Raw genomic sequence first — 20,148 nt, forward strand, 5'->3', positions numbered from 1 at the left:
TGCTCTGGCAGGGGGGGAAATATATATTCTGGTGAGTAACCACTGGACTTAAAAGTCAGCTATTGTTTTCCATTCATGGTTGGACATGGCTGTGGAGTTGCAGTAGTAAGATCATGAGGCCATTGTTATTTTTCTTTATTTAGTTCTCAAATTATCAGAATGCAATAAACATTTCTTTGTTAAATGAAAGGAAGCATGTTGTATAGGTATCAGTATTCACAGGAGTCCACAGGAACCTCTAAGGATGCCTGTGACGCTCTCCACTACGTGTCTCCTTTGAACATTTTTATGGGGAAAAAACCCCTTGGAAGCGTGAGGGTGCCAGGTTCTCCTTCCTGTTCCTGAAACGGCTGCTCATTCAGCTGTTTATCAGGCAAGGAGGGAAGGGTTGGTAATTTTGGTTTATGACCGTAGCCTTCTGCCTAGCTATTTAGCTTGAAGAAGGTTCTGCACAGCCCACATCAGAATAGTACTAATTTATTTAAGTGGAAACATTCAAGTACTATACCAGTTTTTTACACAACAAGAAAATAGGAAATGCATGCTGTAAAATTATAGCAACAATCCCACCTATGTGTGAACTAGTCCTGCAAATTCAGGCAGCCCTAGACTTGTTCCCCCATCCTCCCCCCCCCCACGAGCTCCCCGCACCCAGTCACTTCCAGATGTCAATCTGAAGTGAGAGGTTCAAAAGCACTATGTGGTATGCCATGCAGTTCAGCTATTAACAATGTGTCAAAATTCCATTAGGGTGGTGCATGACATTCTTCAGAGTACATGAGCCTTAAGAGCTCTATATATCCAAGCCAACAGAGTGCAAAATTAGTTTTGTTACTGAAAGATATAATAATGAACAAAGCTACTCTTTCTTAGGTCTGGTTCAATATTCAACAATATGAGTCCCCACTAAGAATAAGCTTCGATGTCAGCAAATCCAAATTATGGAAACCCTTTTTTTCCAGAAGTTTGCCATTTCCTGGTCTCTCCAGTGTACAGGTAGTATTGGACTTTGTATTTGGAGATCTTGTAGCACAGAAAATGATATTTGCAACCTTTCCTTTATATTTGAGACAACGTCATTCCTCTTAAGAGAGAATATGGGATAGATACATGAAAAAACTGACATGATGTGAATTGGTGTTGATTAATTTTAGAGAAAATGATTATATTCTTTGATTTACTGAAGATATGTGTGAGGTGTCTGCCACTCAAACAAGAAACCTATTATCTGTGCTTCTCATGGAAGAATCTTGTGATGTTTGAAGTAATATTGCAGACTTCTTATTACAGTATACTTATTAGTGAGCAGTAGTAGAGGGCAAAATGTCTGTCTCATTCAAAAGGATGTGGACACCAGGAGGAAAGGTTTGTGGTGTACATTTTGAGATGATATTGCAGAAATGTAATGAGGCTATATTGGGAGGTGCAGGATTCTTTTTTCATGATAACCTAAGGAAAACTTAGCACCAATATGCAGCCTAGTCCTTATAAATACTGATCATTCTAGATCGTGAGTGACCATTTTTAAAATGAGGCCGGTTGCCTACCAATAGGCTAGGATAGGCCTTAGTTTAATCAACAGGAATGAATAAGAGATGTTCTCTAGACAGGAGGGAAATTTTCTCCATCTTTTGAAATGTAACAGCCATCAGCACTTGAGAAGGTAAAGCATTCGGCTAATGCAAGGCTACTTAGAATGCAAGGGCTCTCCAGAGCTCTGATGTAGAATTTGCTGCCTACACTAGGAACATGTGCTTTGTTGGTCTATCTGTCACCTTAAGTTTTCAGCACTCTTATCTAAAAGATACTGAGCCCTGCAGTGTTGCCAGTGGAATTCATTGCTACTAAGGAAGTGAGGACTGTGCAGCAGGATAGAAAACTGGTTCCCAAGTCAGTTTGGATAGATTTTCATTTGTGTTAATGGGAGGGGGGGGGGCAAAAAAGCAGGAATTTGTTTATAAAAAAAACATGCATTTATTTTTACATGTTGAAACTTCAGTCACCTTCACACTACTCTCCATTTGATGCAATACACCTATCAAGATATTTTTTTCCACTGCTCAAAACAGGTTTTGAACTTGTCGATTTTGATGCCTTTTAGCGCTGCTGCCATTTTTTGTTTCACCTCTTGCCCATCAGAAAAATGTTTCCCTTTGAGGACTTTTTTCATCTGAGGAAACAAAACAAAAAAACAACCATTGCTCAGAGCATGTTCGGGTAAACAGGGAGGGTGGGGCATAAGAGTCTTCCTTTTTTTCAAAAACTGCTGAACACTCAGCTGAACAAAATTTCACCACTGCACATAGTTTGTGTAAATCAGCCATCACAAAATAGGCAAACATGTTGAAAGAGTCTCCAAAAAAAATCCTCACTTAAGCCGAACGCAGCCTCTCGCAACAACACAACCTAGTACACAGATGCAGATGGGTTCCTAGAACACTCTCAGTGGGAGAAGCCTGTACCGCAAGGGGCCTGCCCTCCAGAAGATAATTTGGTTTTTGGGGGGGGGGTTGGGTCCCCCTTCATATATTAAATCAATAACAAGAGCCTTGTAAGGGTAAGAGAATACATATCAAAACTATTGTTATTACGCTGGGCACTTGAGCCACCTATCACAGATCTGGTTCACTGCAGCTTGAAATAGTAGAAGTACAATGAATTTTTAACTAGTAGAATGTTTTGATCTTTAAGAAGCTACATATTTTACATTTCTTAAATGCAAAATTATCCTTTGTTGCTTCTTTTGTCAGCCAGAAGAAATATTCTACCAACGCGCAGATAAGGCAGCTGCACTAGATCTACAGAGCAGGTGATCTTGCCTAATGTGTTTGCAACTGCATTAATTATTGTATCTGTCTGAAGTCAGCTGGCTGTCAGATGTTAGACAGTTTTGGCAATGAATTACTTTGCTTAATTGCTTTTCTTGGTTTCCTAAGAAATCATGACTTTCCAAAGACATTTGGAAAAATTAGCATCTTACTACTTTCTTAGGCAATTATATGCTTATTCTGCAGTGTATTTGTTCAACCTGCTATATATCTGAGATTCTTTAACATACTGGTTTTGGTTTTCACAAACGGCATTGGTACTTCATGCTATTGTGTGGTCTAACAAGATTTAATGTTCCTCTGAATCAGGGATAGGAAAGATGTTTTGACACAAAGGCAACATTTATTCCAGACAAGCATACTGGTGGGTTATAGCCTAAGTGGGTAGGCTATGCTGCCTCTAACAAGTATGCTTCTGTGTGTGCATGTATTTATATGTATATGATAAATATAGATACAAGATATACATACACACCTAGAATGAGTTTTGGCTGTCTCACCTTCCCCTTGTCAAACAGCATCTCAAAGCGCAACTCCTTGAGGTGCAGGCCAAGTCTAGAGCCAGATTCACTCCTTACTCACCTTCCCTGATCGGGAAAATGAGCAGGAGACAAGGGCCTTTCCGCAGGCATAGTTTGAAAATGGGATGGGATGCTCCTATGGTAAACAGCTGTGCAAGCTGGATTGAGGGGCCCTCATTCATGGGCTAGATGTTCCTCATGATTGCTCTGTAAAAAGCATTCCCTGCAAAGGGAAAACTAACATGTAGAAAGTCTAATCTAGCCGCTTCCTTCCTGATACCTACTTTTTTAGGTGTAGGCATTTTTCTTTTAAGTGCATCACACACCCCACTCCTTCCCCAGTCTGTAAATATCCTTCAGCAAGTGTAAATCCTCCGTGCAGAGTAATTACCGAACAGGAATATTTTGAAACTGGGTGTAGTTAAGGAATTCAGCCTGAAGTTGTCCTGGTTTTTTTCTTGATACAAATATGGACAGTAATCAATACAGCAGAAGTCAACCCAGATGTCTTACAGGTGTTCACCATCTTGTGAAACCAACAAAATTTCAGCATTTCAAACTTTATTTTGTAAATATTAGACTTGAGAAGATACTGAAAGAAAAGATTATGGAATGGCGGCCAAGACACTTGACACGTTGGAACAGATACTGTACCTCAACCCTTCGGCACTTCTTGCCTTTGCTGGAGAAGAATCAGGGCAAAGATATGGATGATGACCATCAGGCAGAATTACAGAAGCAACTGGGAGATTATAGGGTACTGTGTCAAATGTTACAACATTAAATTAACAGTAAAATTATAGACACCGTTCAAAAGTAGTTCTCACACATCATTCCACAATGGCATCTTTCAGCTCAGCACAGTGCATCGTTTGTGTTAGGCTTATGAGCCATTTCATCCACTAACATAATGGAACCTCTGTTCTAGCTTGTAATGGAATGAAAGCCTTTTTGCTGGCTTCCTTGTGAGTCATACTGAAAAAGGCTAGAACATTACCTTTGCTGGGCTGGAGCTGGGTTTTGTATGCCTGATGACAACATATATTTGGAAATTTAGTCATTTCTTTAGGAGAAGGGAAAAGTCAAAATTTATGCTGGTCTCGTTGGTACATTCTGTTCTGTACCTTGATTCTCCTGGGTGTCTTCCTGCAAGGGAATGCTTGAGTGAGAAATGTCATTGCTCTGACGTTTTTTAGAACTAGTACTCCCCGTCTACAACGATTCCTCAGATTACTACTAGTGTGTACCTTCCAGAGATGAACTTCAGCAATGCAAGAAGTTCTGGGATGGCACTATGAGAAGCTTTGTTAGAAATATTAAAATGGGAAAGATGGGGAAAAGTTGTGAGAACAGACGTTTTGCTCTAAGAATGGGTTTAAGAGAGAACAGAATAACTGTGTTGAAAGGCATCACACCGATGATAAAATGAGGTTGACAATTGTCAGAACATTATGGGGGAAAGCCAGTATTGGAAAGTGAGTTAAATAGTAAGAGAAGAATTGGATGCAAAAGTGAAAAGGTCTATGCGCTTAATAAAAACAAAAGGACCAGTACAAGTGGTGAATTTTGAAGAATTTGGGTTGTGTGCCATGTACTTGTGGGAACATGTTATGGTAGTGGTTCTGTGTTCTGCTAGCACTTGCAGAAGGGTTAGCAGAGCTATAAGTGCAATGTTTAGCTAATAACATGGTAATGAGTTGAGAAAGCAAGGCTCCAAGGAATGCACTGTGGCTTTCCAATCTGAGAATTGGGCTGTGTTGCCAAAATGGTTATTTTGAGGGTAGCAAGTAGTTCTTGCCTTTGGTAAAAGAGTACACCCAAGCCTAAGCTGGAACCAGTTCAGAGACTTCTCTCACTGAACCTGAAGAGTAAGATTTTCTTGCTGCCTTAGGATCTGAACTTCTATGTACAGAAACTGGCAACTGAGTCCAAATGTGGTTCAAGTCCAGGGAGTTCTTCTGAAGGTGATGGGGGCCTTTTCCAGAAAGGCACACAAAAGAAAATGCATGACTCAGTGGAGGAGAGGGGTTCTGGAGCTGCAAGTTCCTGAGTCCACTAAACTGCACTTGTGAGAAGACAAAGGAGCTAACTTAACTCTGGTTGAATTTTGACATTCTTAAAAATTTATATTCTAGATGAACCAGCAGTGAGGGACTGACATTATTCTACCAAATGTTTGTCTAGTTCAAATTATGATTTGAGCTACTCCTCCAAACATCATGGATACTTGGGCCAGACACAAATACATTCCTTCCCAGCTGCTTTTACTAAACTTTACCTAACTAAAAGTGAAAATGAGAACAGAATATTCCTGCTAGATATCACGAGAAAGAGCACTGTTTCCAGACACAGCTTACAAGCAGGGCATGAATATAATACCATGTCCTTATTTCCCTTGGTCTTGAGAGCACTACTGGTTCCTAAATTGGTTAATTGTCACAGTTAATATGAATAGATCACAAAAGTCTTCCTTTTTAAAGCCCCCTAAGCTAATGACTATCACCACACTCTGTGACAGTGGTGCATAGTTCATGGACTTCATGCATCTCTTCACAGCTCCCTCTGTGGCTGTGAGGTACAAGTACCTCTGTAACACTGATCCCAACTTGAATCATAGTGGGGGAATCTTCCTCTTCCACCAGTGACCACAAAGCCCTCTCAGGTTGTCCCACCAAACACCAGGGACTGGATCCAGAAACTGTCTTCCAGGAGTAGGGGGCTCTTTTCATGGAAGTTATCACTGTGCAGTTTGTGGGGGATTCCTCTTTCCCCATCATATCTTATCCATTCAGCAGGTTGCCCAACAGACTTCTCCACCTGCCTTCCCACAGCTGGCCTTTTCAGGGAGATGGAGAGCCAGCTGTGGGAAGATAGGTGGAGAAGCCCACTCATGCCATTTGAGTTGCATGTTCCTATGCTAGCATCTAGCCCCAGATTTGGGGCTTGAAAAGATGGTGTACCTGTCTTACACTTTCACAAGCCAGTAATGGTAAGTTAGCTATAGTTTTTGTGTCACTCCTTAACTCCTTGTCATAACTGAAATTCCAGTACTGAGATAGAAAAAGACTGATATCCTGTATCCATTTAGTTTTTTTTTTCTAAAGATGACTTTTACAAACCCCGTCCCTCTTTAGTCCTTCCTCCTAGCCTAAACTGCTGTTAATTCATTAGCTTTCATATTCAGAAGACAAGTAAAGCCATGCATGATCAGACCAATGGTCCATCTAGTCCAGAATTCTATTCACATGGTGGCAAACCAGCTGCCCACAGCATCCCTTGAGCAGGATAGGTCCAGAGTTCCACCTGCTCAAGCTCCTCAGCAATTGGTGTGTGCAGGCATTCCAACTCTGATAATGATGTAGCACATCACCAGCAAGTGCACTGTTTTAAGTATAACCACCAATATTCTAAATTTAGCTTTACACACATCACCCCCACACCCCAATTTATATCATTTTTTTTTTAGAGAAAGCAACAAGTGACCTACTTAAAATGGTGTTCCCTGAGCCTGCTATGAAGATCTTTTCATAACAGCTTTCTGAAGTTGTTTTTGGGGAGTATGATAGGAATGCTGCCAAAAATGCTATACTGCAATTCAAATTCACCTTCTTACCTTCATAATGTTTTAGGAACTTTTGGCATCTCATATAGTAACATCACAATCCCGTGAGCCAGAAAAATACACAAATGGACATTTCCTTATGGAAATGCACCTAAATACTGCAGGATCTACATACAGTTCTATCAACTATTCCTCTCAGTGGTTGACTAAGTGTAAAGATGGTGATATCACTTTCTAAATCAACAACCCATCTATTATTTGACTTTATTCTGAAGCATTTTTTTAAGTTCAGGTCTGAAGAAAAGACAAACTGCCATTTTAAAAGAGCCACTAGTGACTCTTAACTGCCATTTGTAAAAATGATATAATTCCTGACTCCAACACATTCTGTCTACAGGCGTGAGTTACAACCTTTGCTTTTTCAAGTATAGATGAACGAGATAGGTTCTGGTTTGGTTCAAGTTATCAAGTTATATATTCTATGCTTTACTCCTACAGCTCCTGTAATTCACTCCTGTAATAAATAACAACTAGCATGTTATTAATTACAACTCCATCCTGGATGGGAGGTTTTTGGTCATGATAGAATGGAGTATCTTGACAACCAACTAATTCTGATGTATTTTTCCTTCCTTGTAGGTATCAGGATTTCCTATCAACATGCCATTTTCAGAAGTTACACCTTTAGTAGAGGCTGTATACAGTACTGGAGTTCATAGCATTGATATTCCAAATATAGAATTTGCATTAGCTGTGTATGTTCATGCTTACCCCAAAAACATCCTTTCGGTGTGGATTTATATTGCTTCCCTAGTTCGTAATAGATAAAGCATTCTTACTTTCACCCGATCCTGTTTTGATCAGCTATACCAAAGACTTGCACTACTTCTTTTAGAATCTGAATTTGGTAGTGTATCTTAAGTTTCTCTATTTTAATACTTAAGGAGCAGATATTCTTAACCATTTTACATTAACACATTTCTAAAGTATTTAAATCCTGATGGCCATATTGGCCTATCCAAATCGGGATTGGCAAGTTTGTGCAAGTTGGAAATCAACTACCCTTGCAGTCACAATATTGCAGAAATTTCACAATTAGGAAAATACTGAAGCATGTTCCACTATAAAACACTAGTTTGATCCCATGCTTAAACAGTGCAATAACAAGTCCAAGTCAGAACTAGACTGCAAAAAAACAATTCTTGACCTGTTTATGAAGTACAATGCTGGATTCCCCCAGTTCTCCTGCTATAGTATATCATGGGTGCACAGAAGATTGACTATTATTGTTATTATTTATTTCTATACCACCAATAGCAAAAGCTCTCTGTGCCACTTTCTGAGCCTCTTCTGCTTAGAAGTCTGTGTTGTTGATATCTGTGCTTGCCAGGCATTTATGAAACAAGTACAATGAAATTGGTTGGACAGACCAAAGGCTCTTTTGTGGAAGAAAGCATTCGAAGCAGTCAAGCCTCAAAAACCATGTCTCATGCAATGCACCATATCTCTCACAGCCAGCAACAAGAAATGAAGTTTCCATACCTGAATAGGCTCCATCTGTGGACCATACCAACTCCAGGAAGTGCTCTGATATCTCCCTGGCTTAAATTGTCCAGAAAGACATCAGCACCCAAGTCCATTTCATATACGCTGCTGCTCAGTGCTATTATCCACCCACTGCCTCACACTCGAGGACACTTTCAGACAATATTTTTCAGGCACTGTCACTGCCTTATAGAATCATATTCCGGAGGTCCAGAGCAGCACCATGTCCCTTCCCAGCAAAGACTCCACCAGCTCTGACTTCAGAGTGTTGAGGGAAATAGCTATGTCAAGGGTGTTCAGCAGAGGAATCATGTTGGCAGATATTTGCCAAGTTACAACTTGGTCAGAACCAACAACTTCAGGCATCATCACTTCAGCATTTGGGTTCAAACAGACTGCTCCTCTGGCCAAACGCCATCCATTCAACAGTAACAACACCAATTCTCCCTCCAGTAAGTTACTTCACTTGCTATTTGCCCATAAGTGTGATGCACAGAGACCATGAAGAAGAAAGGCAGGTTGCTTACCTGTAGTTGTACTCGTAGTTCTTTGAGTGGGCATCTGTCCATTCATGCAACCCACCTTTCATCCAGGTCTGAGTGTCCATTATTCCCATTCTGCATTGGTAACAATGCTGTGCTTCCTTGTATCATATGGTCATAGAGCAGTTTCAAGTTTTCAGAACCCACAGGATAAGACATATTAGTACATGGGGGAAAGATTCCTGCCAAGCCTATACAAGCTTCCCAACAAAGGCTCTGCATCGTTAGAGACCGTATGTGTGAATGCCCAGATGGCAGCTCAAACTATAGCTACAGGTAAGCAAACTGTCATTATTTTGTACCTATAGTAGGCTGATGAAATAAAAAGATCTTCAGGTAACTAGGAATTATTTTTTTGTGAACTGACCTCAGTTCACTTTTGGCACCTGAAACAAATTTTAAGTGTACGTGTTTTGCATCTTAGCTGTGTGGATCCTTGAGTTCTTATTTTTAAAAAACCCAGCAAGACTGCCTGCCCATCTCTGACTTACTGCTTGGGGCTCAGATTAGAGTCACCCCCTAGAAGTCAAGCTCCTCAGGGCACTGGACATTACAAAGGCACTGGGCCCTGATGGGTTACACTCAAGGGTACTTCGGAAGTTGGTGGGGAGTACTCTCGCACTCGTTGGCCTCCATTTTTGAGGCCTCATGGAGAATGGGTGAAGTTCCAAAGGATTGGAGGGTGGCGTCAGTGGTCCCAATTTTCAGAAAGGGCAGTAGAGGGGACATGAGGAATTACAGACTGGATAGCCTTGCATCCATTCTAAGAAAGACAGTGGAAAGGCTTATAATAGCGAGAGACCTAGTAACCCTACATAAGGAACGGAGGTTGACAGCCACGCAACATGGCTTCTGTAAAAACAGGTCCTGCCAGACAAACCTTGTGGAATTCTATGACAAGGTTTCTAGGTGGCTAGATGGAGGAAATTCAGTGGATGTGGTTTACCTGGGTTCCAGCAAGGCCTTTGACAAAGTGCTGCGTGATATCCTGGTTGAGAAATTGAGTAGTTTTTGGATAGACCAATGTCTGATGGATTACGGCATGGTTGATGGACCAAAAGCAGAAGCTATTAGTGGGGGAATCATTGGGAAGGCGACCAGTGATGAGCAGGGTCCCCTGGGGCTCTGTCCTGGGACTATTCCTGTTCAATTTTTTCATCAATGACCTAGAAGGGGGTGTGACCAGCCTGCAAAATGGGGGTGATGGCCACAAATGAGGAGCAAGTACTCCAGATCCAGAAGGCAGGGGACAACATGATGACATTCAAAGTGGATAAGTGCAAGATCTTGCACTTGGGGTGTAGGAATGAGTGCCATAAATACAGGTTAGGGGATGAGTGGCTGAAGAGCAGCACTTGTGAAAGGAATCTTGGGGTACTTGGTCAGCTGCAGGCTAAATGAGTCAGCAGTGTGACACAGTGGTCAAGAGGGCGAACGTCACCCTTGGTTGCATAGCCAGAAGCATGGCTTATTGGAGAAGTATTACTACCACTCTGTAAGAATGTGGTGCGCCCGCAACTGAGTATTGTGTTCAGTTCTGAGCTCCATGTTACAGGAAGAATTTAGCTAGGTTTGAATCGATGCAGCGTAGAGCCACTAGGACAGGGGTTGGCAACCCACAGCTCCGGAGCAGCACATGGCTCTTAAACCCCTCTGCTGCGGCTCCGTCGCTCAAAACACACACCGGCACAGCTGCTGATCTGCTCGGAGCTCCATTCAGGAACACAGCACTAGCTAGTTAAGTGAATCAGCTAGTTAAGTAAATTGCTACATTTCTCTGCTAAACAAGCTTCCTGCAGGCTCTCATGTTACACGAAATGCTGCTGAAAAGATTCTCTTTGTCCCAATGTACTCTCTTTCATCTGAATGTTAAAAGCTGTGCTTGGGACCTGTCACAATTCACAGCACTTGACTGTTTACCTGCTAATCAGTCACTAAACACACCTATATCTCCGTGGTTTATAATGTAAGATTAAAAATAACATTTTTTAGTGACTGAACAAGAGCTGCAGCTAAATCATGATGAAGATATACATAGCATTAAGGTAAAATAATATATGCAGTGTTATCTTCATTTTAGATGTCAAAAGGGTTTTGCGGCTCCCGGTGTTTTATGTGGGAAACGGGTCCAAATGGCTCTTTGAGTGTTAAAGGTTGCCGACCACTGCACTAGGATGATGGCTGGATTGCAGGGAAAGCTGTATGAGGCAAGACTAAGGGAACTCAAGTCTTTTCAGCCTGGATGAGACTTCATGAGGGGATGACACACATAGGTGGGTAGAGACCTGTTTTCCCCTGCAGAGGAGGGCAGGACGTGTTCCAATGGAGCAAAGCTCAGGGAACCAAGGTTTAGTTTGGATGCCAGGAAGTACTTCCTGACATATGAGACCCCCCCCCCCAGGGTATGGAATGGGCTTCCTTTGGAGGTGGTTGAAGCCTCATCGGTGAGGGTGTTTAAGGATAAGCTGGACAGGCATGGTAGGCATGTCATAAGTGGATCCAGCTGGAGCTGGGGAGGGGTCAGACTAGACCGCCTGGGAGGCCCCTTCTGACTTGCTGTTTCTATCTTTCTATATATTAGGATTAGTCCACTAGTAAATGGAACTGTCAGCTTTATTACACAGCAGGTACTGTATAATAGAAGCAGCTTACAGTCTAATGATTACGGTGTTGATTGGACCTGCAGCAGTGAGGTACCAACTGAATAGCACAATAGCGCTTTTCCTACTGGCCACCTGATACCATCAAAAGCATCTTGCAACACAAGCACAAGCAACCAATGCCAGATAAAAGTCCAAGAACTTGTCTAATGAATTTTCAGTATAGAAACCAGTCACTGGCTTTTTAAAGGAACTAAACTCTGTTTTACAATTTCACCTATTTTTATAATCTGATGATTAAACTACCTTTTGTTGTTCTATTGAAATTATGTGGTCAGTTATTTTAAAGCAGTGCTTAACTAGTTAAATGCCCAACCATAGAATGTTTAAACCAGCCCTTACCACCCCTTTCATAGCAAGGAACATCTGCTGAATTTCCTTCTAGAATTCTGAAACCTATGTGCTGCTGCTTTCTCTAGCCATTCTGATATAGCTGCAGAAGTGTAAACAGATTAGCTTCTGTTGTATTATAACTAATACAATCTTTCAGTATATTGCTTAACATTTCTAGGTACAAGTCAGAAGTGCTGGCTTTAAAGCTGACCTTTAAAGCTCTACACAGCTGCCTGAAAAGATCATCATCTCTCAGTCAACTCTGCCCAAGTTTTAAGATATTTGTGGAAATGCCCTTTGTAATACTGTCACCTTGAAAGGTGCCTTCAGTGACTACATAAGGTCTTCCCAGTGGCTGCCCCCAGGTAATGGACTTTCCTGCTAAAGCAAGCCACTTTAGCGCTTTCTCTCTGCTCTTTCTACCATTTCAGTCATGCCTGTTCAACTACTCCTGCAATATGTAAGCTGGGGCACTGAGTGAAGTACTGTTTTTATTCTGTGATTTATTTGTATTTTTAATGTTCCAATGAATGTTTACCATGCTGGGTAAAAATAAAGAGGCAGAAAATAAACAGACAATATTTCATCTAATTGTCATGGAAACGACTGGTGTAATATCACGTTAAAATTTATGAACTACTCGACAAAAGAGGTGAAAATATTTCATGCATGTTTAATCATGCAAGTGCTGTTGGCATTTCTTCCTCTGGAGAGGGGTGTGCTGGTTATCTACCATGCTATGGAATGAAAATTAAGTCTGTTGTATGGGAGGCTTGAGCATAATTGAAACAGTACTGCAAAGATATGGAGCACCAGACATTGCAATGTTTTGCATACCTTCAAGCAAAATGCTTGTTTCTTCCAAACAATGTGACTAATATAATCTTCCTACCATTTTATGGGGGGGGGGGGGGGGGGCAGTCATTTGGAAACTCTCTTTTCGCTTTAGTCTAGCTACAGTTCTGAAACTGCATGATGTAGGACGCAATTAGGCACAACAGCAATAATGAAAACAATGTCCAAACATTTTTAACTATCAAGTTCCTAGAGTAATATTGCTATTTGCTAATGTAATTGCACTTTCCGCTCAATCAAATGAACAGATTCCCACAAGCAAGTTCCTTAAAGCTGCATTTATTTGTTTGTTTATTACAGTTGCTCTTATGGCAGAGAAATCACTTCTTGGAAAATCCCTTTCAGAATTCAGCATCTTTAGTGGGTCTATAGAAGATACATGGGATTGTGGTTGCTATGCAACTACAGTTAAGCAAATACTTTGCCACACAAACAGTCATTGGCCTACTGTGTTAACATATCAGACTAAAAAAATGGATGCTGATGGGAATGTTTCATTTACTCGTCTTCAAAATTAAAAATGTAAAATTGGTGCTAAAAGTCAGAAGGTATCTCCCTAATTTTGTAATAAGACAACTCTGGAATCAGAAAGTTATGGGAGAAATCACTACTGAACAATATATTGTTAACCAGCTGTATTTCACATTCACTGTAAAGTTTATATTTAAGCATGAGCTTAAAGAAATATTAGGGTTTAGCACAAAACAAAATCAGATCAAATCAAGTGCCAAACATTAGGGAAGAAGTGTCAAAAACAATTTGATAAGCTTTTCACAGCACAAAAAAACCCTTCACCTTCCAAATTAGAGTGAAACACTGAAAATGGTATGACACTACCCAGTTTTCTTATAAGAGACTGATTAATGGAGCAAAGACCTACAAATTGCACTCCAAAAGGGAACTGTTAACACAAGATACGGACTGTAAGTAAAGTGCATGAGAGGAAGCCTGCTGAGCTAAATGAAGTAGACTGATAAGGGAAGAAGTCAGCTCATTCACCAGAGCGGCAGCAGGCTCGGAAACCACACTGCAAGTTCTGGCATCCACTGGCGGTTTCGGCGTGAGGACCTGTATAAAGACAGAACAAATGTGAAAGGAGGAAAAACGGATTGCTTTCTTCTTGGGCAACACACATTCATTTTCTAGTTTTTTGCTTGTTTGCATTTAGGAATACAGAAGTCATTTTCATTAAGAATTTCAAGCTATATTTGCAATAAAATCAGGGTCTAATTAACATAGAACAAATTATGTTAACACCAAACACACAGAGAGCCTTCTTTGTACAACAGACTTCATCCTGCATGCAGTTGTAGCAGCCAATCAAGCAACATGTTTGCTGGGTGGCATGGCTGCAGGAGGTTTAGCAACCCCTGTGGCTTAATAATGGAAGATAATGTAGAACTGGGGCCTTGGGAGATCCAGGTTCTAGTTCCACTCGGCTGTGAAGCTCACTGAGTGACTTTGGCCAGGCACTCTCACATAACCTACATTGCAGAGCTGTTGTGAAGATAAAATGGAGCTATAAACCACCACCTAAACCACCTTGGGATCCTCACAAAAGGGCAGGCTATAAATGCAACGTAGTAATGAAAGCTAAATGGAACTAAACTTAATAAAAACAGGTAAATAAAACAATTAAAAGGTAAGCACTACATACACTCCCATGCAGGCACAAAAAGCAAAACTAACAAGTATGGGGTACAGAAAGAGTCAAATTAGCTTGCTCTCTTTAAAATCAAGTTTAGGAGCAGCAGGAGAGTACAATGGTGCTTCAATTTACCAACTTTTTGTATATACAATTAGCTTCTTTTTCACTGTTAGTCAAACTTTCCTAAATGTGTATGCCCTGGTTAGTAATAAAGCAGTTATAGAACTTCCTTTAAAATTAAGTAATCAATGGAGAAAAATGGGTCTCAGTTCTACCAAGGCCACTTACCTTCATTTATAAATATCAAAAATAATTAAGTTAAACAACTGCATTTATTAACTGAAATAGCACCAAAAATAGATGTCCCAGATTATGTCAGCCATGTTATCCATCAAAATGAAGTAGCATCATGTAACTGCTCAGACTAGTGATGCAATATTCATATTTTGTATATTCTTGAAACTGTACAGAAAGTGTATATATAGTAATATAACCTGTTGCAGAAAAGTGAACCATGCGTTTTAGTACTAAATATGCCACTTGCAAGTCAGCATTATTTAAAACAATTCTGGAAACACTGGCACAGGAGTTTAGCTATTAATCTTCTATTAGTCATTAATCATGTGAGCACACTTTGCAGGTCTGCAGCATAGTAGAACTAGACAGCTATAAAACACTGCTTGATGATTAAAACTAATGTAGAACTGGGGACTTGGAAGATCCAGGTTCTGGTTCCCACTCAGCCATGAAGCTCACTGGGTGACTTTCGATCTGTCACTCCCAGCCTAACTTAATTGCAGGGCTGCTGTTGTAAGGATAAGATAGAGTTACATGAGTCACCTTGGGTTCTTCAGAAAAGGAAAAGGGCCAGGGTAGACATGCAGTGAAATAATAATGCTAAATAGAACTAAAATTATTTTCCACACAAAAACAGGTTAAAATCCAATTAAAAGGTAGATGGGTTAGGAAAGGGTTTTTCTTTTAAAGAGACCAAACATGTTTCCTACCAAAATATCACTCCCCCAAACTATTTGTCACTGAAGGTCCTGGTTGCAATAAGTGGTACCTTTGAAGGCAGACAACGGAAAGAGGGGGAGAATTTAGGGGAGAAGGAGGTGCAGAACCCTGATCCAGGATGTGAATGTCAGTGCTTTTCCTGCAAAAGGTCAAGGAGTAATCTTAAGCATGCTCTTTTTAAAGTGTGAATTATGTGATATTTAGCCAGAATGCTATTTTCTTATGTTAATATTCAAAAAACTGTGGTTTATGCAATATGCCACAAGGCAGAATCTAAAGTAGTAGCAGCTATTTTGAATCAGGATAAAAATACCTCATGTTAGAAGGCATTACAGATCCTCTTAGCAGAGCATTACCTGAAAAATCAGAAGCACTAGATAGTGATGGGTTAGAAGCATATAAAACTAAGGAATTTTAATAACTAAGAAAAAACCCAGCTAGTTAATGTAAGGCTGAATTTGGAGGGGGGTTAACTAGGTCAAGAACAAATACACACCTGTCCCTGTCGCTGGCCTGCCCACCCAAGAAGACAAAACTGAACTAAGAACCTTTGAAAATTGATAAGAACTGAAAGTGTTTTAAGCCAACCTCTGTAGAGGTAACATGTTTTTCTTAAACCAACAGTCATATTAAGGAATGGATTACTTACTGGTTGCCCCATCTAGTCTCCCCTCTGAACAGTTTCCACTGGAGCTATTCAGTATAACAACCCTAAGAACTGGCGCCTGTAATTTGACTTCCATCCTCTTCCTCTTCTCTTCTCCCCTTTTCCCTTTGTATTGTATCTTTTCCACTATTTGAAGGTTATGCCCGACAACCTCTGCTGCCTGGGTTTGTATAACACAGCAAGTTGGTGGGTGTAAAACAACTCACATGGATAAATTAAGCCACAGTGGGCTATCTTATCATGTAAACCAGGCCTTTTTGAAAACTCATTTGTAAGTCTTTCTGGAACCCTATTCAGATTAAAGGGATGTTTCAAACAAAAATATAATAAATATTGAGTCTGAAATCTCTTTAGGCCATGCTCCAAGATTAGCAAGCTAGGAAAATTGAGGGAAGGGCAACATACTACATTGGTGTTGCAAAATAAAACATTTTATAATGAACTATGAGGAAAATTGAGTTTTTTCCATATGCAATACTAGTATGAGAGTAAATTACAACAGTGTGAACTAAAAGATGAGTTATTTTCCCTTTATAAGCAAGACTGAGTGGGAATGAGAAAGCAAAATTATTTTCAAAAATAAATTGTAAATTATTAAGAAAAAGCAAAGTGTAACTTAGAGGTGAAATCTCTGGCTTTTTAAATCAGATCTACTTTGAATAGGGAAGTAAACCAAACATACATTTGAGCAAGTAAAGCAACAAAAGAAAAAAATAATCTTTTTCGACAAGCACAATAATGTAATTTGGACTAAAAAGCCAAATAAAGCGATCTAAGAAATGGCTGGCTCAAAACAAAAAGAGTGGTTTGGTTTAGTTAGAATTACTTTAGCTTCTATTACAAATTATTGGTGTTGGACTTCACTTTATTGATAAATAGGAAGTTTTACTTTAACATAAAGCTTGTTTATAGTATGTACAACCCCCCGTCCCAAGATTCTTGTTCCTACTATGACAAGTCTAATTAAAAGAGCCATCCTATTTTCACCAGGAGTTGCCTGAGTGGCCATAGGAAGCAATATAGTGCCATTTCTTTTGGTGCAAGCCACTTCTGCCAGATGTCGCCTAGCATACAACGGGAAAGGTTTCTGATGCCCTGCCAGTGTTACAAGGAGCTGGAACCAGCCACGTCAGATCCGAAGACTTTCTTATTTATGATACACAGAAATGGTCAAATCACGGCCACTGTCAATGGGCAGGAAAGGGGAAGAGATACAGTATACAGCCCTTCTGCTCTGGCCACAGCAAAATGGCAACACACAGGATGTCAGATAATCCTCTTGCCTGAGTTTAGAGAAGCAAGTAATTGATTTGGAAAGCATAAATTCATTATGGGAAAGCCTGTTTGTTTATACCTTTGGGAAAACTTGTACTACTTTTTCATATTTCTTACTCAATAAGCAGATCACTGGGAATCACAAGCATCTAAGAGAAAAGACTTTAATGAGTTGTGACTGTGAATGAAAGTAAGCCTACACCAAATGAACAGAGTAATTCAGACAAACTAATTCCTCATGGTACTGAGGAATCACTGTCTAGGCTCACAGCTCATCAGTGCTCATACAGAAGTATTGTTTGTAAAGAGTGACGGGGTGAATTATTGAAGATATAGACACTTTTTCACATCTTAATTTTTTTACAAAGGCAGAAAAGCAGCCAGATATATTATTTCTAAGATAATGCACTTACAGTGTAATTCTTTATGTGATTCTCTGTTTTCAGTGGAGCTTACCTCAAGGTAAGTCTGCACAGGATTGTAATCCCAGTACCTTAAAATGCTTCTGTATTAGCCTTATGGCAATGCTGTGCACTGCTGTTTCCAGCTTGAAAATCTAACTGTTCATTTTAGAATTGAAACTCTAATTGTCCATTTTAGAAAGAAACCCTGAAAAGCAAGTTCAACTTCACTCATATTAGCGCTGTTTTGGTGCAAAATCCATAGATGAGGTGATCTACTGATGGTAAATGGAGATGCAGTAATAAAAATGTACATTTTAAAAGCTTTCACTAAGCTTTTATGAAAATGTAGAATGATGCAGGATTCATTTTCTCAATTATAACAATAGATATTAAAAATATTCAATCATCTCTTCAAATCTGTAGATTAGATAAAGGTGGTAAATGCATAACCGTTATACAGAAACATCACCAAGCTTGTCAGGAAGTGAATGGTGAATCCATACCTTGAAATGTCTGTAGCTCTGGTCACCCCAGAGAGACAAAAGGTGTAAAACCATTCCCATTAGATGACAGTTTTTAAAACCTGAATAACAAGGCTTGGATTCTAAAGTAACTGAACAGAAAGCTGCTTATCTCCTCCACCAGCCACAAGCCTCTCCAGACTGTGGGAACCACGCCATTTGGGCTTATTCTTCTCCTGTGCTCTATACCTCATTATTTGAGGGTCCCCTGTGAACTTTTTCAGGGCTGCACAGGAGAGGGCTCTTATAGTCCAGGACCACATGGTTAGATCTTCCCACAAACATATGTAGCAAAGCAGAAAAAAAAATCCTCCTGCTCCCACTGTTCCCTGTTTGAACATAGGCTATAAAGAGAGATAAAAGACCAGACCTTGCTATCAGCAATTAAGCCAACAAGAATCTGATTTGAATGTTAGCAAGAGCAGCATATCTTGCAACATTGTCTGTATGCAGTTGTAAATCCCTTCTGAAGCATCCAGCAAAGCCAAAGTTGTTGAGAGGAACTGTGTAGCCCCATATCTTCAATAACAAATCCACAACAGAGGGGCTGAGGAAATTGCTTCCAAGGCAAGGCAATCAAGGGAAGCAAAAACTGTTATACCTTGAAGCTAACATTCAAAATTTGCATATTAAATGGTAGCAGCAGTATACTTTCAACAGATGGACCTAAAAATAAGCTTCTGATCCAGAGTAATTTGGCATATTTGACTTTCTGTTTAGCACCTGCAGAGACTAGCAGATGTAACATTTCCCAGGTCATTCTGTTACAAAACTTCAACATTTCTATGCACTACCATGTTTTTAACTGGTTTCTATGCTATCTTCTAACCAAAGAGTACACATACCAGAATACCCTGCGCAAGTAATGACCTCTGATTCCAACCGCTACTACAGGTATCTAAAGCCAGGAAAACTGCCTTCTTGCTAGCCCCTTGCCCTGCACTCCTAACAACATCATTTCATACTCTCAGCAGAACTTTTCCAATGCAAAGGAAATCAAGGCAGTTTTTCTCCTCCATTTCCCTGGCAGAAAAGGGCTTTCCTACCTTTCATCCTGAAAACTACAGAAAATAATATGCTACCAGAGAGAATAAGGGAAGAAAGCAGTCAGTGTGGCTATTTGCTTGGTTTCTTCTGGCAAGTAGAAGTGAGAGCAGTGCCCGACAGCTTAAATGTTTGAGCTTTTATATTATCCAGACATTAAGGGCAAGACAGAACTAGAAATTAAAGGCAAGACAGAGTTCTTTCTATAGCAGCCTGGACTACAGGCATAGGAGGGATTCGGCATTTATGGGCCCTCATTAAGAATGAACAGGACCAGAGAACCATCCGAAGGAGAAGTAATAACCAGGAAAAACAAAAACAAAAAAATCTGTTCATGTGCCATTGCATGAACTATACAATACTTACTGTTTAAGAGGAGATATTATGTAAGCAGCTATCCTTTATAGTAAGTCTTCATCATCTACTCTTAAAGATGATGCCGGCAAAACAGTTAAAGTTGATCCAAACATTAGCTAAGGCAAAATATTTTTTGAGTGACAAACATTCCGTCACTTACATACATAACAGAAAGACACAGTGCCTTGTTGTACCTGAGGTACGCCAACCACTCATTCTCCTAAGTCTACCTCTCAAGATAAGACACAGGATTGTGGTTTAGCATTAGATTGGTCAGGTCAGATATGGTTGCCTGAGGCAGTCAAGATATCACTGTTTTGGGGAAAATGAACAGCCATATCTGTGCAACAGCATTTTGAAAAATGGTTA

The 20,148-nt window shown here is 40.1% G+C and overlaps 2 protein-coding genes across 5 annotated transcripts in view; one reads left to right on the plus strand and one right to left on the minus strand.

The window, feature by feature from the left end:
* The window catches only part of CC2D2A (coiled-coil and C2 domain containing 2A), an 87,322-nt gene extending 77,984 nt beyond the window's left edge, over positions 1–9,338 (plus strand). For all 3 annotated transcript variants that reach the window (XM_044418350.1, XM_044418351.1, XM_044418352.1), the window contains 4 exons: positions 874–996; positions 2,751–2,809; positions 3,929–4,106; positions 7,551–9,338. In XM_044418350.1, the coding sequence (XP_044274285.1) occupies positions 874–996; positions 2,751–2,809; positions 3,929–4,106; positions 7,551–7,739 (549 nt within the window). In that variant the 3' untranslated portion in view covers positions 7,740–9,338. The remainder of the gene's footprint in view (positions 1–873; positions 997–2,750; positions 2,810–3,928; positions 4,107–7,550) is intronic.
* A 3,771-nt stretch (positions 9,339–13,109) lies between these two features.
* FBXL5 (F-box and leucine rich repeat protein 5) overlaps positions 13,110–20,148 on the minus strand; it is a 35,516-nt gene continuing 28,477 nt past the window's right edge. For both annotated transcript variants that reach the window (XM_044418358.1, XM_044418356.1), the window contains exon 11: positions 13,110–13,914. In XM_044418358.1, coding sequence (XP_044274293.1) covers positions 13,838–13,914 — 77 coding nt within the window. In that variant the 3' untranslated portion in view covers positions 13,110–13,837. The remainder of the gene's footprint in view (positions 13,915–20,148) is intronic.

This window comes from Varanus komodoensis, unplaced genomic scaffold (assembly GCF_004798865.1).
Source record: "Varanus komodoensis strain SLA01 unplaced genomic scaffold, ASM479886v1 scaffold9, whole genome shotgun sequence".
Taxonomy (NCBI): Eukaryota; Metazoa; Chordata; class Lepidosauria; order Squamata; family Varanidae; genus Varanus; species Varanus komodoensis.